Below are 19,845 nucleotides of genomic sequence, written 5' to 3' on the forward strand. Positions count from 1 at the left end.
TAAAATAAAGTACTGAATGTGCTTCCAGGTGAGCTGGAGCCTTCTTTTGACTCTGAAGTGTGAGCAGAGCTTGGGTGAGCAGCTAAGCCCGTGCTGGTTGGAGGTTAAAGCAATGGCTATAGCAGGAGACAGGTCTCCTGGTCTGAAGAGGTTATGAACTGCACGAAAATCCTCTGTTGAGCTTGGTGGAGGGAAGAGGTGTGCAGGGGGATAGATGAAGACTGGCCTGGCTGGCTGCTTTCAAAAGGAAGGAGGATTTTGGGTGTGTGGACTGACACCAGCCCCAGTCCGGCACAGATCCAGGAGGGTTTGATCCCAGTGATACTAGTCCAAAATCTCTTCCACTGTGAGATCAGCTGTAAGGCTGGGCATAGCTGAAGAGTTGTCTTGTCACTGGTCTGGCAGGACACCACTTCTCACCCTGACTGCAGCAGCAAGTGCCCATCCTTCCAAAAATCCACGCAAATTCAGATGCTTTGTCCCGGGCTCCCTCCTTTGAAAACACTGCCCATCCTTCTGTCCGTCTGCACCAGAGAGGAAAGATCCCAGGGTGCCTGAAATAACAGCGACTTCTCTAAAACAATCCCCCAGGGAACCCCCCCATCTCTTTCACCCCCCTGCCCTGCTGCTGCTGGACAGCTGCACGCGAGCAGCCCGCAGCAAATTTGGGCGAAAAAGAGATGGCTTTTAGGACCCTGGGACCTCCGCCAAGGCTCAGGTAGGTCTGTCTCATTCGTCAGCCTCACTCAGTCGGATTCATTCACTCCAAGGGATGTGTGTGTGTGTGTGTGAGTGGTTTTCCTTCCTGGCTGCTGGCTGCGATCCTTCCAAGCTATGGGACTAAGAGTTTTCTCCGGGCGATGAGTGTCGGGCTGGGGCAGAGAGCGCTTTCCTTCTCTCTGGAAGAAAACAAGCCGTGAGGATACCTAAGGATGTGCTGCCCAGATGTGTTTCCTACCTCTGCCTTTCTCATGGGACTGATGTGCTTGACAGCTTGCAGCAACTTTGCTAGGACTTCGGCAGACTTCTCAGGTAGGGGAGAAGTGCTGACCCAGCCGGGAGCTCTTGTTACGGTGTGCGGGGACAGCACAAGGAAAGTGGACGGGAGCAGATCTGGGAGAGTTACGCAGGGAGCGATTTTAATCCTTTTAAAGTAATCTGATGGAAAGGATCCTTCTGTAAGAGGATTTTGAGTTTGTTAAAAGCCTGCCTCAATAACCCTGAGCAAAACTGTTTCAGTGGAGTAGGATCTGAGAAACTTTGGGAACAAGGATGGGAAATGTTTTAACTTCTGTTTGTAGCTGGGTTTGTTTTGCAATGGGCCAGATTCCTTTGCTCTTATATACATCTCCTGATTGTTTCAGAAATCCCAAACTCAGATAAAGGAAGCATTAGGTGCACATTATGAATTATACTCAGCCTGTGATTGCTTAAAGCAGGATAAGATGTGTCTCATTTCTAAATATGTTGTAAAATAGGAAACCAAAACTATTCACAGCACTTGTTTTGAGTTGTGCACAGCAGTTAAATACACAGTGCTTTGAAGGTGGGGAGTCCTGTATAAGTTTTATAACTATGTGCAGCTGCTTTAGCTACTTTAAAATTAGCTTTCTGCATCTGTTCTTTGTGGATATGTGTATGAGTCAATGAAAACATACCAGGTCTCCTTTTGCAGTTGAGCAGGGTGATTATTTTGCTCAGGAATGGCTAGTGGGGTCGCTTTGCTTTTGGGATATCTGCCCTAACTTTGTGACCTAATGTGAAGTCTAGCCTGGCTTGTCCTTTAGGTGAGTGTTGCAAAAGGAGCAGATAAGAGCTGCCAATTGCAGTTTGCTAATGGAAAAAGTGTCATTAGCAAGAGCTGAATCTCACTGGTTTCAACACATCACAACACTGCTGCTTGCTTCCTGGGAGTGCGTGTGTCTGTGTGCTGTGAGATTTGTGTTAGAAAGGAGGAGCTTGTGGCAGAGGAGGGGGGGAAAGTATAGATAGTAGCTTGAAGTCTTTTAATGGGAAGCTGAGGGGGGCTGACTTGCTTGTGATTCAGTCTCCTTTGGAGGCAGGACAGTCCTGGGGGCTGCCATTCAAGGCAGATCTGCCTCTGAATGGGAAGAACTGAGACTGTTTTTATCTCCTCCCTTCTTGGCGATGAGCTTTCTCTGTGCTCCTCATTGAAACCACGTTAATGCAAAAGGGGTGCATGGAGTGGGCACGACAGGGACAAGAGCTGTGATGGGAAAAGCTCAGCTTTTCTACAGTTCAGATACAGTTCCTCCCAGCCAGGCCAACTGATTTTTAATAAAAGCATGTACAGAGGTGTTCCAGAGCAAGGATGCTTCACGCTGTGTCTCCACCACACAGCTGGAGCAGCAGGCGCAAATTCCTTAGGTTTGGTGATTCTGGCACTGGGGGCAGGTGCTGTCACTTACAAATAAAAACAAACCACTGAAAACATCATCACATTTTCTGCAGCATTCAACTGTTCTGCCATGCCCTGGGACAAGAGGGGTGGTTTATAACCCTGTGTACCTGCACTGCAAAGTTGTACAAAGTTGATGCAGGGTCTGTAACCCCAATAATGCAATCTTCTGTGTTCCCACAAGTACCAAAATCTTCCACCAGGTCCAAGCCATGTTTTCTAACAGCAGGCTTGGCAAGTGTCCCCAGTCATGTTGGACTGACTGTACCTTATGGGACAGGAAACATAATTTGCTGCAGGAAAGGGCTGTGCCCACTGTGTAGCAGCTCTAATAACGTCTTGCACGCTCAGGAGCTGTGTAGCCACAAGAAGAAAGTGGGTAGGGAAAGGAACAGCATGTACCAAATCACATGTTATGCTTCCCCAAAATATTTTACAAATGTCAGTGCTGAGAGCTCACACAGTAGTGGTGGTACAGCCCTGTTAACTCTTCCTACATGGTAGAGCTTTTTTTTTGCTACTGTTACCCCTATAAATGAATTGTCAGCTGGTATAAGGAATAGAAAGGGGTAGCATACTTTGACCATAATGGTTTCTAGCCATTTATTTTCTTTTTCTGTACTTTCGGATGTTCAGGGTTGTTCTCTGATATGGTTGGAGTTGAGCAGGTGAAGGTTTTGGGGGAACCTTATAACCTTACTTTATAACCTTACCATATGCCCACCTAAAGATGGAGCACATGAAACACAAATTGCATGCCAAGGAGATGAATGGGTATCTATTGATTGCTGCTGAGGAACACAAGGCTTGATGTGATCCTTTGGAAGGTTTTGGCAGCAGTTTGGCTGCTGCCAACTTATGGGAAGGAAATGACACAGCTCATGGGGATGGAAGGGTTTTTCCAGCTTGCAAATAGCAGTGGTGTCCCCAAAGAGAAACTGATGCTCTCTGCAGAATAATGTTTTTTAAACCCTGTAGACCTCATTCAGCCACACAACTTCCCTGGCTTCTTAGCTTGGTTTGGTTCAGCATGGCTGGGAGCTGCTGCTGGGGTAGGAAGAGTCTACGTAGCTCCAGTCCTGGAAAGAAACAGTTTAGGGCCTTCAAGGTAAGCACCTCTTGGCTGCAGGAGGATTTCATAGGTCATGGAAAGGCCTCCCAAGGGGATAAGCAGAGGCCCAGCAAGGTGAATTGTGTTGCCCACAGGAAAGCACAAGCAGAAAAGGCAGAAATCTCCCTCACTGGGGCTCCCAGACCTGTGAGTGCACGGTCTCACTCTGCAGCTCCATCCCTTCTGTTTGCACAGCTCAAACACCGCAACGTGAACGCGAGTGCATGTCGTGCTGGGGACTGCTGCAATCCGAGATGTAAGAATTAAAATTCCTTTTAAGTGAAGTATTTGAACTATGTGGAGAGTTTTGGAGTTGTTTTCTTTAATAGTTCTTTAAACATTGACGTTTGCAGGAGGTTGTGGGGGTAGGAAGCAGGTCTTTGGGGAGCGAGTGGAGTAACCAGGCACTTCGCAGCCACTTCTTAAAAAAAAACTATATAAATAAAAGGCCTGGACTTTCTCTCTATGGCTGCTTGTAGTATGGGCTCTTGATCTAATCTCATTGTGATTGCTTCTTGTGCTCAGGACTCAGTGTTATGGTGTGTCATGTACCCCTTATGTTCAAGGTGACGCTTGAAGACTGTGATGGGGTATGGGCAAGAGGCTGGTCTTTCAGCTCCCAGTGCTTTAACTGCAAAACACTTCATCCTAATCTCAGCCCTGGAAATGAACTCCCTGAAATCCCTGCTGGTTGATTAAACCTTTATTTTGGCCCTCTTCAATTCATGGTGGGAGTCCAAGACAAAGCAGTGGCTTCCTGTGCCATTGCCACTCTGCGTAGGCCCTGGGAGCTGGTAAGCACAAAGCTCACTCCTTGGACGTGTAGGATTAAAGAAAATAGGGCCCAAACTAGTCTTTGGTGCTAACTGAAAATGCAGGTGTTGAATAGCCAACAGCTATTGCTCATACCCCATATGCTGTCTCTAGCTCCAGCCATGGGGTTCCTTTCGCTGCCCTGCAGATAAATCATGCAAACACACGGTGACTTCTGCTCTGGCCACCACCAGCCATAGTGGCTGTTTAATTTCCAGTTGCATACCTGCAGGGATTTAGACTTTATGTGATTATGGTGCCATGGCTGCTCCACTTCTTTCACCTCCTGCAGTAACTTTCCTGTTCATTAGCTAATTTCTGGATAGGACAGCAGTGGCATCAGATCTGCTCGATTGCCACGAATCTCATCGTAGTGGGGCCAGATCCCTTCACTACCACTGCAGAGCAGAAAAGGCTGTTCTGTGAACTCTACTCTTTGCAGATATCAGAGGATCCGCTGCAGGGAGCCACGCCAAAAACTTAGGGTTTCTAGGCATGGAAATAGCTTTGATTGGGACTCGTGCCTTTTCTGACACAGGGGAACCCAGCTGCAGGACATAAAGCTGTAGGAAAAAACAGCCCCGGTAGAGTTGCTTCCCCCGGGCCCACTTTAATATTTATGTTCTTTGCATTATATTTGGCACGAGCAGGATCTGAGCAGCGCTTTGCTTAAGGGAGCTGACCCGGCACAGAGCCAGATGAATCCTGATAACTCCATCCACACCCTGCAGGTGAGCCCTGGGTAGCTTTTGGGAGCTTTCCCTGGAGGCTCTTCCTGGCTTTGAAAGCACAAAGATTTTTTTGTTGGTGATATGTGTTTTTTTTTTTTTTTTTCTTTTCCTTTTTTTTTTTTTTTTTTTCCCCAAGAATGGCAGGTTTCAAGTGAAAGCTGCTTTTGCCACCTCCCTGCTAATTGGCTCAGGGTGTTTGTTGGAGCTGCTGAGGGCTGGAGTTGGGAGGGGAAAGGCTCTTCTCCCTGATTGCGTTTAATCAGCCCACAATAAAGGCAATTTGTTTGACAAGCCCATTCACCAAATTATCACCCAAATCTACATGCTAACAGCTTCTGAATGGCTTTAGTCAGACTTTGATATTGGTTTTGGAGTGCTGAATGGGTCGATAGTGTCAAGGGGGGGGGCATGGGGACAGGATTTCCACGTGTTGAAAGCTGCACGCTGCAAACGGGGGATTTTCGAGAGAAAGGCAGATACAATTTCTCTTTCAGTGCAGTGGTGTAACTCAGTAATGAGGTCTGTGCTTTTGACCCCAAGGGCAAACAGACGCATTTTGGACTTTGTTTAAAGGCTGGGCTGAACCCAGACCACCTCTGTACCTTCTCCTGGTGAAGGGCCCTGGGGAATGAGGTTGGAAGGACCTTGGGCTGCTGCTTGGAGAGGTTTTTGCCCCAGGCAATGTTTTTCTCCTCAGCTGGAGGCCCTATAATCCAGCCCATCCATCACAGCTGTGTGGGCTGAGGGAGGCCTGTGCTGGGACAAAGAAATTCTCTTTTTGCAGAGGTGACAAATTCCAAAATCTCATGGAAGCCACTTAAAAACCAGCTTGGGCCTCTTCTGATGACATCCTGGAGACATGGCTTCATGGTGCACTGTGTCAGCAAGGCCTGGGGAGCTGAAGGAGGGTGCCAGGCTCTGGCAGCAGGAGTTGAGCAGCTCTCCCAAGGGGAAGGTGTGTTGGGTTTTGTCTGCAGCTCTGCCTGTCAATGGGCAGAGAGCTGAGCAGTGCTGGAGGAGGAAATCAATGGGAGGACGTCAATTGGAAGCACAAACCTGGGGCTGTCTCAGTGCCTCAGGCTTGTCCCAGTTTGTCAGCAGGGATGCCGCTTTGTGAGCATCTACAGACTTTGTTAGGCTAGGGTTTATGTGCTCTGTGCTCCTGTCCTGAGACACACTGTAGAAAACAGCAGGGATTTCCCAATGCTTATAATGTTGTGAGGGGGAACTGACTCTCACAATGTTCAGCTTAGTTTTTCTCACAGCTAAAGGGGACCGAACTGAATTTTGGGAATAGAAACGTGCTTCTGATTGTCTTTGTGGTCCTGGGCTGTGCTGAGAGGTGCAGCTGCCACACAGCAGTGGCAGGTCTGTGTTTGTGCCCCCAGCAGGAGGAGGCACCACAGGGGAAAGGAAGATGGGGTTGCTGTGGGTGCCAGGGTGTCTCGTGAGGGGTCCGTGTGAAATCTCGTGTATGCAATGACTTCCAGCCTCACTGTGCCATATTCAAGAGCCACATGTGTGCATCTGGCTCACATCATGTGGAAATCCACGGTTCCTGCCATCAGGGCTGTCAGCAGGGGCCAAGGGTCCCCAGGGATCCCAAGTGGCAGTGTTTAAACAGTACCTGCTAAATGCTGTGGCCCAGAAACTGATCCACTGATGGAAACTTTTGTCAGTACTGGGAACACTTCAGTTAAGCGGTATTATTAAAACAAACAAACAAATAAAAAACCCAAATCACTATGGTAATTTTAACCATACGCTTTTAATAAATGTCTCAGGTACGGAGGTTATCTGTACCCAGGGGAAGCTGTTTTGTGCACAATCTATTCCAGAAAAATGCCTTTGCAGCATTCATCCCACGTCTGTGTGTTGTTAGGGATACGAATGCTGAAGAATTAAAGAAAGCAAATGTTTATGTCCTCAGGTAAAATGTGTTCCCTGATTTAAGTCTCTGTGAAAGCAGATTTCATAAATCACAAATCGTTTGTTCAATTCAAAAAATAAATAGTGGGAATTTTAATGTATCACCTTCTCAACTGAGATACTCTGGTGCTAAAGTAATAATTTTAGCTGCGGGGGACAGAATAAGCTTGGTCTCTGGGCAGAGAACGTACATTTTCACATTTGGCACTTCTTCTGATCCTTTTGGTGATGCTAATTTAAGTCTGGCCTGCTCTCCCAAACTGCCTGGTGTTCAGAACTGAGAATTGAAGTGTGCTGCACTTAGGTGGCCAACACCAGGGCTGTTTACGTGCTGTACTTGCTGCTCATGCTTGGCATGTATGTGCACGTAGAGATTGAACTTTCTGGTTTCTGATCCAAGACAGCAATCCCAGTCCCTGTGGGGGACTGTTTGAAGTAACTGCCCTGGTGTGCTGTGATGTGTGGTAGTGTTTTCTTTTTTTCCATTTTTTTTTTTTTTTCTCCCTGTCATTCCCTTTTATTTAGGTGCCCAAGACCTTCACAGACTCAGTCCCTTTCTGACTCATGAGAAGTATAAGGCTGTGTGCAGGAACAGACCCAATGTGCCGCTCAAAGTAGTTCAGAGGATTTTTGGTCAGGTTGGTTTGTGATACTACAAAGTTCCTTGTGCCCTTGCCAGTCTGTGCCTCATCGATAAGGTATTGCTGTTGTCCCTTGGAAAAAGCACAAAAATCCTAGACAGGCAAGGGCCAAATTCTGCTCAGTTGTGAGGCAACTTTGCTGACTTGCTTTGTAGGGTGCACAGAAGTTAATCCCAACTCATCTTCTTGCTGATTAAATCTGATATAGAGGTAATAATTGAGAACATTTTTAAGAGAATTGCTCGACTTACCTGTTATTATTAGTTACCTAGCTGCTCTTTTTGCCTGAGGAAAGATAGAGAGTTGTGTCTCCCTCAGTCTGGGTTTGGGCTGATCCAAATATGCCTGGCTCAGCTCACTAACAAGATATGAGCTTGTTCGTAGTAATTAATATATGTATATCTGCTTAATGTTTGGCTGCCTGGAACCCACTGCGTGTCTTTTCATGTCAGAAAGGCAATGATGGCTTGGCTGTTCTGAGATGCACGGTAAAATAAACCTTGAGTGGGGCTTTTCATATATACCCTGTGCCCTTGAATGGAATTAATGGATGCTGTGGTATCGGTTTTGATGGGGTTTCCTTGGATGTTAAGGCTTGGTGTACAATAATCACTCTTGGCACCATCTGGATCCTGGCATGAAGGTGGAGCAGCATATGAGGGACCTGCAGCTGGGGAACTCTGAGTGGTAGGGTTTCAGAAGTGTGCATGAACTAACAGAGGGATTTAGCATACTGTAGAAGAATTTGCAGTAGATGTTGTCCCAGCACTTTAGTTGTGGTGGGCAGGGATGTCCCACACCATTTGAAAGATTTAAGCAAAGACTCTCGTTTTTTTTAATAGCAATTTGAGAGAAAGCCTAGAGACCTGGAGCCCAAGAAGCTTTATCAGCCACCTACAACCTAAGAACTTCCATAACTACATTTGTGTGTCACCTTTTGACACGGTATTGACATGCTAGGTGCCAGCAGAAACACTCGTCACTCCTTCAGCAGCCCACAAAAGCATCAAAATGTCAAGGGAGTGAACGTGGGCTGTCTTCAGATGTGTTTTGCTGTCCCACGACAGACCAGGTACCTGATGGTGGTACTAAGGACCATTCAGACCACCTACTTGGAGACCCCCTATGTGATCATGTTTTATTTTCATCCGCTATCAGATTGTTTCTGCTTGTGGTTTTGCTGCTGGATTTTATCAACATGTGTTGTATCAGCCTCGAGGGTTTAAAATGGGCTTTTGCTCCTACAAGTAAATATAAAAACAAACATAGAAGTGGGGAGATTTTTCCTGTGTTTTTTTTTTTTTTTTTTTTTTTTTTTTTTTGTTATTGTTTTGTGAGCTGGGGTGACCTGCATCCTGTACCTGGGACCTGTGGGCTCAGCTGTGATCCTTTATTGCTTGCTCCTCTGCATTGCTACTAAGGGTGCTCCATGGCAGATGCTATTTCTGGCATTAATTTCCCATGTTTGCTGTGTTTTTGCAAAGGCTTTTGGCTCGCGTGTTTTCCCTTGAAGCTGTGTTGGGCCAAGAGCACAGACTGTCAGTGCAATTAGGCTGATAGGTGGTAACTTGAGCTGCTGTAGATGGATTGTGTTCAGTTTTGGGCCCCAGTCTTTGGGAAACCTCTTACCTCTGTGGTCTGTGTGGGGCCTGTGAGTGCAATGCTCCCGTGGCCCCGCCGATGTCCGTAAGATGCTACGGGACAAAAATCTCTACTTTGGTTTTGGAAAAGTTTATCGTTTCTGCTTAATATTCAAAAACTGCATTAAAGATGTAAGTTAAGAAATACTAAAATTAAGGTAGCTACTTGAATCCATCCCTTTGGGTTGTTGGAATTTTATTATTTACACTGAGTTACTCTTTAATGAGTGTGTATTACTGTTCCTCCACCTCCTGTCCGCCGTGGACATCTTGCCCAGTGCACAATCTAGCTGCCTCCAACTTGATCATTTGTTTTACCTTCAGGTTCCTTATGGCCCCAGAGCCTTAATTACCATGTGCTATTTAAACCCGATTCTGCTTGCTGTGAGTGCTGGCAAACAGGGATGTAGTTACCTGTCCAGCACTCCTGGAAGGAGAAGCTGGGGTGTTATCTGCATTGCAGAGATGAGGATCTAAGAGGTTAGCATCAAGACCTCTAACTTCTCAATTTGGGGCACTAGGAACTGGCAAATTTTTCAGAGGTTGTTCAGGATCTATTTTTTTTGCCTCCAGGAACAGCTGGTGCCTCTTACTCACCCTCTCAATCTGTGACAGGCAGGAAGAAATACGTGGTTGCTGGTGCTTGATTGCTTGATCCACAGTTCCATCTCCAGCACTGTAATGAGCATCTGCAAAAGGAAAAAAAAAAAAAAAAGGCTTAAGATGAGCATTACGGTTGCACATAGCTAAGTGTTTGGGTTTAGGCCTGGTAGACATCTAAACACCTAGCTCCTTGCCCACTTCCCCCTTCAGGAAGAGGAAAGGAAGAGAGAAAGAAAGAAAGTTCATGTGCTATGATAAAAATAATTTAATAAGTGAAGGAAAAGTGGAAGAAGAGGAAAAGAAAACAAAGTGATGCAGGGGCAATTGGTCACTACTTCTCTTGGGCAGGTTGATGGCCAGTCAGTTCCCAAGCAAAAGGTGTTTAACCTCCCTGAACTTTCCTCTCCATATTATTTCTGAACATGACATTATATAGCATGGGATATCTCTTTGGTAAGTTTGGGTCATTTACCTGGTTGTGCCCCCTCCTAGCCTCTTGTGTATCCCCAATCTAGTCACTGGGGTAGGGAACAAGGTGAGGTACAGGAGAGGCTTTGATGCTGTGCAAACACGGCTCAGCAACAGCTAAAATATCGGTGTGTTTGGATCACTAATCAAAACCGCAGCACCATACAAGCAGCCATTAAAAAACAAAACAAAACCAAATACAAACAAACAAAAAACTTAATTCCATCCCAGCCCGACCCTGTACGGTAAGGAAGGGGCAACATTACACCTAGGTTTCATAGGCAATATAAACGAGGGGTGGATATGATAACAAGCTTCTAGTTGTTGGTGGGTACAGTCTGAACCCATGAAGTGCAGTTGTAAGAAAGGTCTGTTTTTGCATAACTTATTTATTTATTTATTTTTATTTTAGAGCAGTTGCAGTTTGGGGGTTGCTTCATTTAGAATGAGCTAACAGTACTTAAAATTGGGTAAAAAATTTGGGGTCAGTCCTTAGAACGTGTTCCTTCTAAATGAGGTTTGAAGACATTATCCCTCCATGTTTTTGTTTGTTTCTTTTCACAGGCGAAAAATGTAAATGCGCCTATTCAAAGGCACAAATAAAGATCCTCTGGTGCAGGTGATATTGCTAAAATGGAGCCCCTGGGATTTGTCCGGTTTAATTTATCTCTGGATTTTCATTGTGTGGGTAACCCCTTGGAAAGTGAGGTTGTTGATCTGCCTGCTTCCAAAGCACGTCAATCTCTTCATGCATCCTTTGTAAATGGGCTGCTTCTGTTGTGTTAACACTGTTTGCTTCCTGGTTTATGTGCTCAAGCTGAATTCCAGCTCAAAGAGGTTAAAGCTTTATAAAAGTGAGTTGAGCAGGGAAGTGGCTCCACAGTTGATGATGAAGCACACACATCTGTGACCCACGCTGTGCTCACATGTTAGTTTATTGTTAGCCTCACAATAATGGATAGTGCTGGGTTTTGTTCAGCTAAACAACTTTGATGGAATGAATTGTATAGAAAAAAAAGAATAGATGAAGCCTGGCTGTTATTTGCCAAAACATTCTTTGTTTTAGCTGCGTTGTGTGGGACACAGAACTCCCAGAAGAGGACAGTCTCTCTTCTATTGCAGCCAAGGGAAGCTGGTTGGCTGAGCAGGGAGGCAGAGACAGAAGTTCAGTAAGAAGGGGTGAAAATAAATAATGTGATTCTTCCTGCCCTTTGGGTTTGCTTGTCCCTAGCTGTTAGCCCAGTCTTTCTCTTTGGCTGTAAGAGTAGAGGCTCTGCTACACCACCAAGTTGCCCTGCAATGTGGTTGGTGCCACTTGGCTGGGATTTGGTTCAGCTTTATGTACTCAGGTAGCTGTTCATGCATTTTGGCAATGGAAAATGCCTCCTTCTAGCTGATGGAGTGTAAAGGTCTAGCAGGAAGCTGCATGTGTGGTGGCAGACAATCCATTTGCCTTGCTGGTTAAGTGAAAATCACTTTTTCCTTCTCTCTCTCTCTTTAACAATGTCCATATAATTGGAGGGCAGGGTTCAAGTTCAAACCGATAAGATTATTTTGCCTCCCTAAGCTGCATGACAATGGCAAATTAAGTCATGGACCTCCTTTTTCTGTAATGGGAACCAATCTCATTAGAAACAGAACTGGATTAATGGAGAGCCCAATCTACCGTACAGATACGCTTTCTGACCCCAGCAGGCCTGAAGTGCCTTTTGTTCACTCCAGGCTTCTTTGCATTTTCCCATCGCCTACACATCACCGAGGTGGAGCTGGTGGTGATTGTTCTTCCTCAAGTAAAGCCTGCTGGGGGTGAAAAGGAAGATGATCGGCCAGCGCAGTATCACAATTTGAATGACAAAGTGATTTTTTAAAAATGTTTCCCTTAATTTAAACTGTTGGAGTACAAAACTGATGAAGGTGCCTGTTGCAGGGTATTGGAGATAAAGAGCTCTTCTTTGCTGGTTTGACCTGTGAGACAGAAGTTCCTCTTCTGCTTCTCAGCATTGCCTTCTTCTACAGATCAAAACATCTCGGACCCTTTTACATCAACCTGTCCAATATTTGGTCACAGGAAGCTAGCTCCTTCTGTTGGGGGGGGGGAAAAAGACAGACAAACTTTTCCACCCATGACCTGAGTTGGTTCTCTCTGTCCTTCCTGGTTCAGTTCCATGCTGGTGTAGCATGTGCTGCTGTTGTTTGCTTGCTTCCCTTCATTACATCCTTAAGTTCTCCTTTTGGGATCAACTCTGTCTGTCTGTCTATCTACTTATTTATGTTACACACTTCTGATCTCCTTCTGAGATCACTCTACTCTGGGGGATTAGATATACAGTCCTGGCTGGTTCCAGCTGCTTCCATGAAATGCAACCACATTATGTATGCAGAGGGAATAATCCCAACAGCTTCCTGGGTTGAGAGCTTTTCCTGATCCTTAAGGAAATCCTTGTGCCCTGGCATCTCTCCTGCATCCTATTTCTCTGACTGATCTTGGAGGTCTTGCCTGGAGCTTGACTCCTGGCTGGAAGTCCAAACCTTGCAGCACATTGGCAGGCAGGGCAGTGTTGGAAAATGACACCAGGGAAAGAATGAGCCTGGCCAGATATTGTAATAATTTGCTGTTGATCAGCCTGGAGGCTAATGATTAATTTGTGAGGAGCCCTTACTTGTGTGTAATTCCTTTTAAATCAGCATGGCTATTCACATAAGGCAGGGTTGACATCTCTTTATGCCCACTCCTCATTAATCAGATTTATTTATTTTTTTAATGAGTCATTAGCAAAAACAAGGGTTAATCAGGATAATTAATACTTCTAAACTGTAGTATTTCACCAGCCAGTCTGCAAATAGGACATTGCAGCTGAAGAAACCAATCTGTTTTCTGTGCATGTTAAAATTCTGGATATATTTTAAGGTTTCTCAAAAAGGCCAGAACAATGCAACACCCTTTGACAATAGCAATCTCTTCATGGTGGAGCTTGAGCAAGCATTCAGTCCCTTTCCTTCTGGGATTACTCATTTCCTTTTTTTTTTTCTTTCTCCTGAAATGAAAACAATGTTCCCCAAAAAGCACAACTTCTGCCGTGCTGACAGAGCCAGGCCCTGTCACTGTCAGTCAGGCGTTGGGTGGGACATTGTCTTCTCATTTCCCCCCTCTAAGCTGCAGCTCAGAGAGGAATAAAAAGAAATAGAAAGCAACAAAGAAACCCTTTTCAGACATTGTTTTATTGCTGTCAGAAATAACTAATGCCCACCCTGAATTTCACTCAGTGTATTTTTTTTTTTTTTTTCAAAGGCTTCCATCCTTTATATGCACAGGGGAGAGCAAGACACATGGGAAAGAAATCATGTTCAATGAAATGAAATGCCATCAAGCAAACTAGAGGCACAAACCACGGGTCTCCTGGAGTCTGGGGCTGTAGCCCCAGGCCTGGTTCAAGTGCAAGGAGAGCTCGTGATTAAAGAGACTGTTCCAGGCCTCCTGTGTGTGCCAGCCCCAAAGCTTACTGTGAGAGCCTGGCTGTAGGCCTGAGCCTCTGTTTTCTTGCCTATCCCATTTGATTACTTCTCCCAAGTGTCTCCATGTGTTGTTTGCTACAGCTTGCTTCCTTGTAGTTATTTTCACTATGAGGGTGGTGAGGCCCTGGCCCAGGCTGCCCCGATGGGCTGTGGGTGCCCCATTCCTGGCAGTGCCCAAGGCCAGGCTGGATGGGGCTGGGGGCAGCCTGGGCTGGTGGGAGGTGTCCCTGCCACGGCAGGGGTTGGGACTGGATGGCCTTTAAGGTCCCTTCTAACCTAAACCATTCTGTGATCCTTTGATTTTTGGAGCTCAGCTCCCATAATTAGATTTTTGTGACTTCCAAAGAGCTTTGGTGCTGGGAAGTTGTGGGGTGTTTGTACTACCCCATGAATGTTCTCCCACACTTCTCACAGTGCAAAAGTAGGACTATATATAAAAAAAAAAAAAAAAAAAGAAAAAAGTGGATGAGCAGCTTGATAGGCCTGAACCTGCTTATTTCCCCTGTACGAGGGGGTTAACACAGCATGAGACTGCTCCAGCTTTGGGCTGGGGAGAGGCTGCAGGCGGAGCTGGCAGGGGGCAGGTGCAGCTGACAGGAGGCATTTGATAAGTGGTGGTAGCTCATGAAGGGTAAAATCAAGCTCAAACGGAGCAGACAGTGGATTTATCCACATTTATGAGGTTTGCCAGCAAATGCTTTCGGTGAGACACTGCTTCAGCAAGTTGCTCACCTGTAAGACACCGTGGTGGCTGCCTGAAGATCTGGAGAAAAGTAAAGGTGCAGCTGGGGCTGGCAGGATCCTTTGCTTTGGCAGCTGGGCCTGACGACAGAGGGCTCTGATGTTACCTCCACTAGCATCCCTTCTTGCAGAGGTGGTAGAGTGAAACACTTCTACTTCCTCACTGTGTCCAGTCCTGTCCTGTCCTCTTCTCTCCCCAGTGAGAGGTCAGGATGTGATTTTTTTGTGAAATTTTACCCATTGTCTTTAAAAGCACCAAATCAGACGGACTCATCTTGATTATAAGAGATTTAAGATTTGTCTTTCAATTCAGGCCTGTCCCTTTGTTCAAAAGTCTTCTGCTGGGTGAAAACTACTTTTCTGCTGTGGGGTTAGTGAGGGCTGGAGGATGCTGTTAGTACCCTGAGAGAGATGCTGTCCAAGTATCCATGCCTGCTGGAAGCAGAGTTGCCTTTTCAAGCCCCTCTCAGCTTTATCGGTGTTGGGGGATTAGTAAAGAAGAACATTTTGGGGTCTGCTTGCCAAAGGGGCCCAAGCAACAAAATGGTGGATATGGAAGGAGCCTGGCTAGATGCATGACCCCTTGGGACTTTCTAGCCCATTTCCTAGCATTGCTCTCTTGCAGAGCCTGAAGCTGCCTCCATCCCAGCCCTATATCATTGGCTTAATGGCAGCACTGATGGATGTGGAGAGGTTCTGATGCTTTTTCCCTGAACACTTGGCCTGGTGGTGTTGGGGCGAGAGTGAGGTCAAAACCCTTTTCTGCTCTTGAAGGAGTGACTATCAAAGGGCAATAACTTTCCATTTAGGGCTTTTTCCATTGGTGACAATGGGCCTGATTTGCATTGTAGAAAAGCTGTCATGTAAATAGTGCCTGCTCATGCGATAACAAAGCTCAGCTGTGCTCAATCCCCTGTGGGATGTGCAGTTTAGATATGAGGGATGTGGAAGGCACACATCACGAAACGTGGTGGGGAGAGACATGGAAATGTCTGCCTAATGGTGTATTTAAACTGAGATTGAGCATACGGGAAATTGGTGGGTAGGGATGGAAATTTGCTCTCCCAGACGGCTGTCCATCTGAGTCTTGCTTGGGGAGCATCCAGCTTTCTGGATGCCCAGGCATGCGTAAAGCTCTGTGCAGTCTGAGTGCTCTGGTGAAGGCTGTCTTGTTCTCACTCTGATGGCTTGTTTGTGCTAGTGCTTCAGTGATAAATCATTACTGGTGTTTCTAACGAGGCTTTTCAGACAGCTCTGGAAACTTTAAAACCCGCAGTAGTAAGGTAGAGGTGGAGGTAAAACACCTCGGAGGCTTGGTTTGCCTCCAAGGCAGGAAGAGCCAGGTGCTTTTTTGTTCATGACTTAACTCTAAAGTTTCTAGCTTTATAGAAAGCCATTTCTATAAATGGCTTTCCTCCCATTTCTCCCTCTAGTTTTGAATTTACTACAGGTCTCCAAGTAACACGTTCAAGCACACTCAATAAATCTATCAAATAATTCACAGCTGCATGGCATTGATCATTCATAGCTGTACAGGCATTTCACCATAATAAATACCAACAGTATTTTGCAGATGGAGAAACTGAGTCTCAGACTGTGGGATTCGGTTTCATTTAACTGTACGAAAGACACCTTCATCCCACCTAAGCTTTTCCTTTGGACTTCTAGCACATACACCATCTGAGTTGCATTACATCTACATCTGGAGATGAGGGGCATCCCAGGATTTCTGGTTCCTCTCCATTGACCCACAGAAGGTCCAGACAGCTGGCTTAGACCAGACAGGTCCTGCTCAAAATCACTAATCTGGAGAGCAGCAAAGCTGATATCCTAAATTCCAGACCATCTCCTGAGCCATAGTTAATAGCACTTTGCTGATATGCAGCAGACATTCAGTGATTTTGTAAGTCCTTCTTTCTGTCTTTTTATGACACTTTTTGAATTGCCACCTACCAGGGTGGGGAGGTAGGGAGCTGGAATACCACTTTGTGTCCGTGTCCTTTCAAGTAATGCTTATGTAGTAGACTGCTATCCTTGCAACCATTCCCTTACTGTGAAGAATGCTAGATAATACTCCTTGAGTTCTTCTGACAGCACCAAACAAACCCCAGGACTGAGGAGACTGACCTCAATGGTTTGAGATTACTGAATTTGTGTTTATATTTTCTGCATTTCACTTTGCTGCCTAAGTACATTCATTAATTGTTCTGATGTATGTGCCCATCTCCTGTTCTAAATGCAGTGCTTGTTTTAAGAGCAGAATTACATTCGTTCGCTCTGAAACAACCTAGGGATTTGTTTTCTTGGGTGTTGTAAAACACACTAGGTATAAATGCTGCAATTAGGAGGTGATGGGCTAATCTCATTAGTCAATGGAAGGAAACATTGGGGTCAGTGGGTTGGATAATGAAATCTGAAGATAAATTTTGATGTGCCAGATGGCCTGGCATAGTGCTTCCACTCATGTGGGAGGAAGGAGAGCCAATAGTGGCTTGCAAGAACAAAAGCTTTAGCAAGAGGCATGGCATGTGATTTCTCTGAGCTAGAAACCTGCTTATATGATGTTTCAGTTGTGTGCAGGCCTGTGGGATTATTTTTTTTTTTTCTTTTTTGTTTTTGAGCCAATTTTGGACAGTGAGAGACAGGCCTCAAGCACAAGTTAATGAGACACCGGCAGTATTTTGCTGTGTTTGTATGATCAGTGGCTCAGCAAGAAGAAATAACTCTTTCAGAAGGGGCTGATAATTTAAATATGTTCATTCCATAGGGCAGGTTGTCTTTATAGTGTCCCCTTTGCAGCAAATATTTAAGAGTTGATACTCAAATCCTGAAATTTGTTTCGGGGACAAGATTGTAGGCTCTTTCACCATAACACTTTTCTCTGGGCTCAGCTCTTCATTTTCTGGGATCAGTTCTTTCATCATCAGTTATGTCAAGAAAAAAAAAAAAAAAGCAGGGCTGGAAAATATGGCTTAAAAAAAGGGCAGTTTTCAAGAATAACCCCTGAGATGGGAACACCTCTGTTTTAGCTAGGTCCAACTGGAAAGCTACCTGGTGGAAACCTGGGGGTATTGGTCAATAGCCAGCTGAATGTGAGGCAGCAGAGTGCTCAGGTGTCCAAGAAGGCCAACAGCAACCTGGCTTGTATCAGAAATAGCAGGGCCAGCAGGACCAGGGAAATGATTGTCCTACTGTACTCAGCTCTGGTGAGGCTGCACCTCAAGTACTGTGTTAGTTTTGGGACCCTCACTACAAGGACATCGAGGTGCTGGAGTGAGTCCAGAAAAGGGCAGAAGCTGGTAAAAAGTTTGGAGAACACATTTTATGAACTGAGGGAACTGGGGTTATTTAGCCTGGAGAAAAGGAGGCTCAGGGGAGACCTTATCGCTCTCTCCAACTACCTGAAAGGAGGCCGTAGCAGGGTAGGGCTCAGTCTCTTCTCCCAAGCAACAGGACAGGAATAAATGACCTCAAGTTGTGCCGGGGAGGTTGAGGTTGGAAATTAGGAGACATTTCTTCACAGAAGTGGTTGTGAGGCATCAGAACAGGCTGCCCAGGGCAGTGGTTGAGTCACCATCCCTGGGCGTATTTGAAGGCTGTGTGGATGTGGTGCTTAGGGACATGGCTTAGTGGTAGGCTTGGCTGTGCTGGGTTATAGGTTAATGGTTGGGCTTGATGATCTTGGAGGTCTTTTCCAACTTACATCATTCTGTGATTCTTCTACCAGATTCTCCTTTTGAAGAGGACCCCCCCGGCTCCTTTTCAATTCTAGTCTGCTGGTGCACACTGTAAGGTGCAATGAGGCCATTCCCATCCTTGGTTTCTCTGCAGGGTTGTAGCCCAGAAGTTTCCCCAAAGATGAATGGGAAGAAGTTGGGTGCAGTCCTCCTTCTTTCTGCCTAGCTCCACTCATTCCTTACCTGTCTTACCCACCCACACCACCATTTTCCCAGGAAACAGTGAGTAGGGTTTGCTGAGCTTGTCTGTATTGCATAAAACAAGAGTGGAGCAAATCCAATTGCATGCTCTGGCCACCTTACCTGGCAGCACCCTGGTGCTATTTTCTTTTAGCGAGCATTAGGTGCAGGCAAAGGCTTATCCTGGGCTCTGGGCCATCACAGCAACTCTGCTGATTAGTGCCCAGGCTTGGAACAGTCTGATAAAAGCTCTTAGTCTTTAAAGCAGTGTCCAGAATGGTAGCCAGACTTCATCTGGCTGTGAAATAATGAAAAGTGTATTTACAATAAGAAGCCTTATTGAAAAATGCGCTTGTAACTGGGATGCAGCCAGTCAGCGCTCGGTGTCTCCTGGCAGAAGGGAAAGGAGGAACTTTTTCTTGGTAGTTTACTGTGTTTAGTATTATGAAAGTTAATGGGCTGGATCTTCAAGGGTGAAGTAGCGTAGTTCTGACAGCAGTGAGGCTGCATTGATAACAATCTTTATATCACCTAGGAGTAGCCCATGAGTATAAATTGCTGCTTAAACATAGCTGGACTGTTCCCCTAGGAACCTTTACCATTCCCATAGAGTAATATAGGATGTAGGATATAGCCCTTATCTAGAGTCCTATTTATGTCAACATTATCATGGGTCAAAACCAACAGCATTTTTGCCCTTAAATGCTTTACACACTGCAGCACTTTGAAACAATACACATAGTTCAGCCACATCTAACCTGATGTCTTCCAGCTCAAAGTGTGCTCTTAGGAAATAGAATTTAATGTGAAAATGTCAGTCTGGCAAGTGTCCTCCTTCTCCTCCTGCAAAGAGGATAGATTCTGCCACTGAAATGGTCCCACGAAGGAGACCCAAAGCCCAAAAAGTGGAGGCACTTAGTGGCAGAGAAAGTCCCAGAGGAGATGCAGCTGCGGGGGAGGCTGCTGTAAATCGTGGTGGCCCCAGCTGTCAGGCAGGGCAGAGCTGAGATTGATGGGGTGGGTGGGGAAGCTGAGGCAAGGAGAGTTCAAGCATCACCCTGACCCGCACAAGGGGAAAATAACCCCAACCCTCGGCAACATTTGATTGAAGCCTGCTGTTCCTCCGAAGGGGAAAGGTCAGGCTCTGCTTTGTTGGGTGCCCTCAAACAAAAAAACTGTTTATACAGGACCCACCCTTGTACCTTGGGAGTTGGAGGGTGAATGGGCTTGGAGACATTCACCACTCTTCTCTCCGGTAACATTTCTGTTGATCACCAGTAGAAATTCAGATTGGGCTGGTAGTAAAAGCCTGGAAGCAA

General features: G+C 45.8%; 1 protein-coding gene across 2 annotated transcripts in view; it reads left to right on the forward strand.

The window, feature by feature from the left end:
- The first annotated feature begins 768 nt into the window (after positions 1–768).
- EVA1A (eva-1 homolog A, regulator of programmed cell death) overlaps positions 769–19,845 on the forward strand; it is a 201,072-nt gene continuing 181,995 nt past the window's right edge. Inside the window, exon 1 of one of the 2 annotated variants that reach the window (XM_068678774.1) lies at positions 769–1,032. In XM_068678774.1, coding sequence (XP_068534875.1) covers positions 933–1,032 — 100 coding nt within the window. In that variant the 5' untranslated portion in view covers positions 769–932. The remainder of the gene's footprint in view (positions 1,033–19,845) is intronic. The other variant, XM_068678773.1, reaches the window with a different exon arrangement.

Source organism: Anas acuta, chromosome 3, assembly GCF_963932015.1.
Source record: "Anas acuta chromosome 3, bAnaAcu1.1, whole genome shotgun sequence".
NCBI classification, from domain to species: Eukaryota; Metazoa; Chordata; class Aves; order Anseriformes; family Anatidae; genus Anas; species Anas acuta.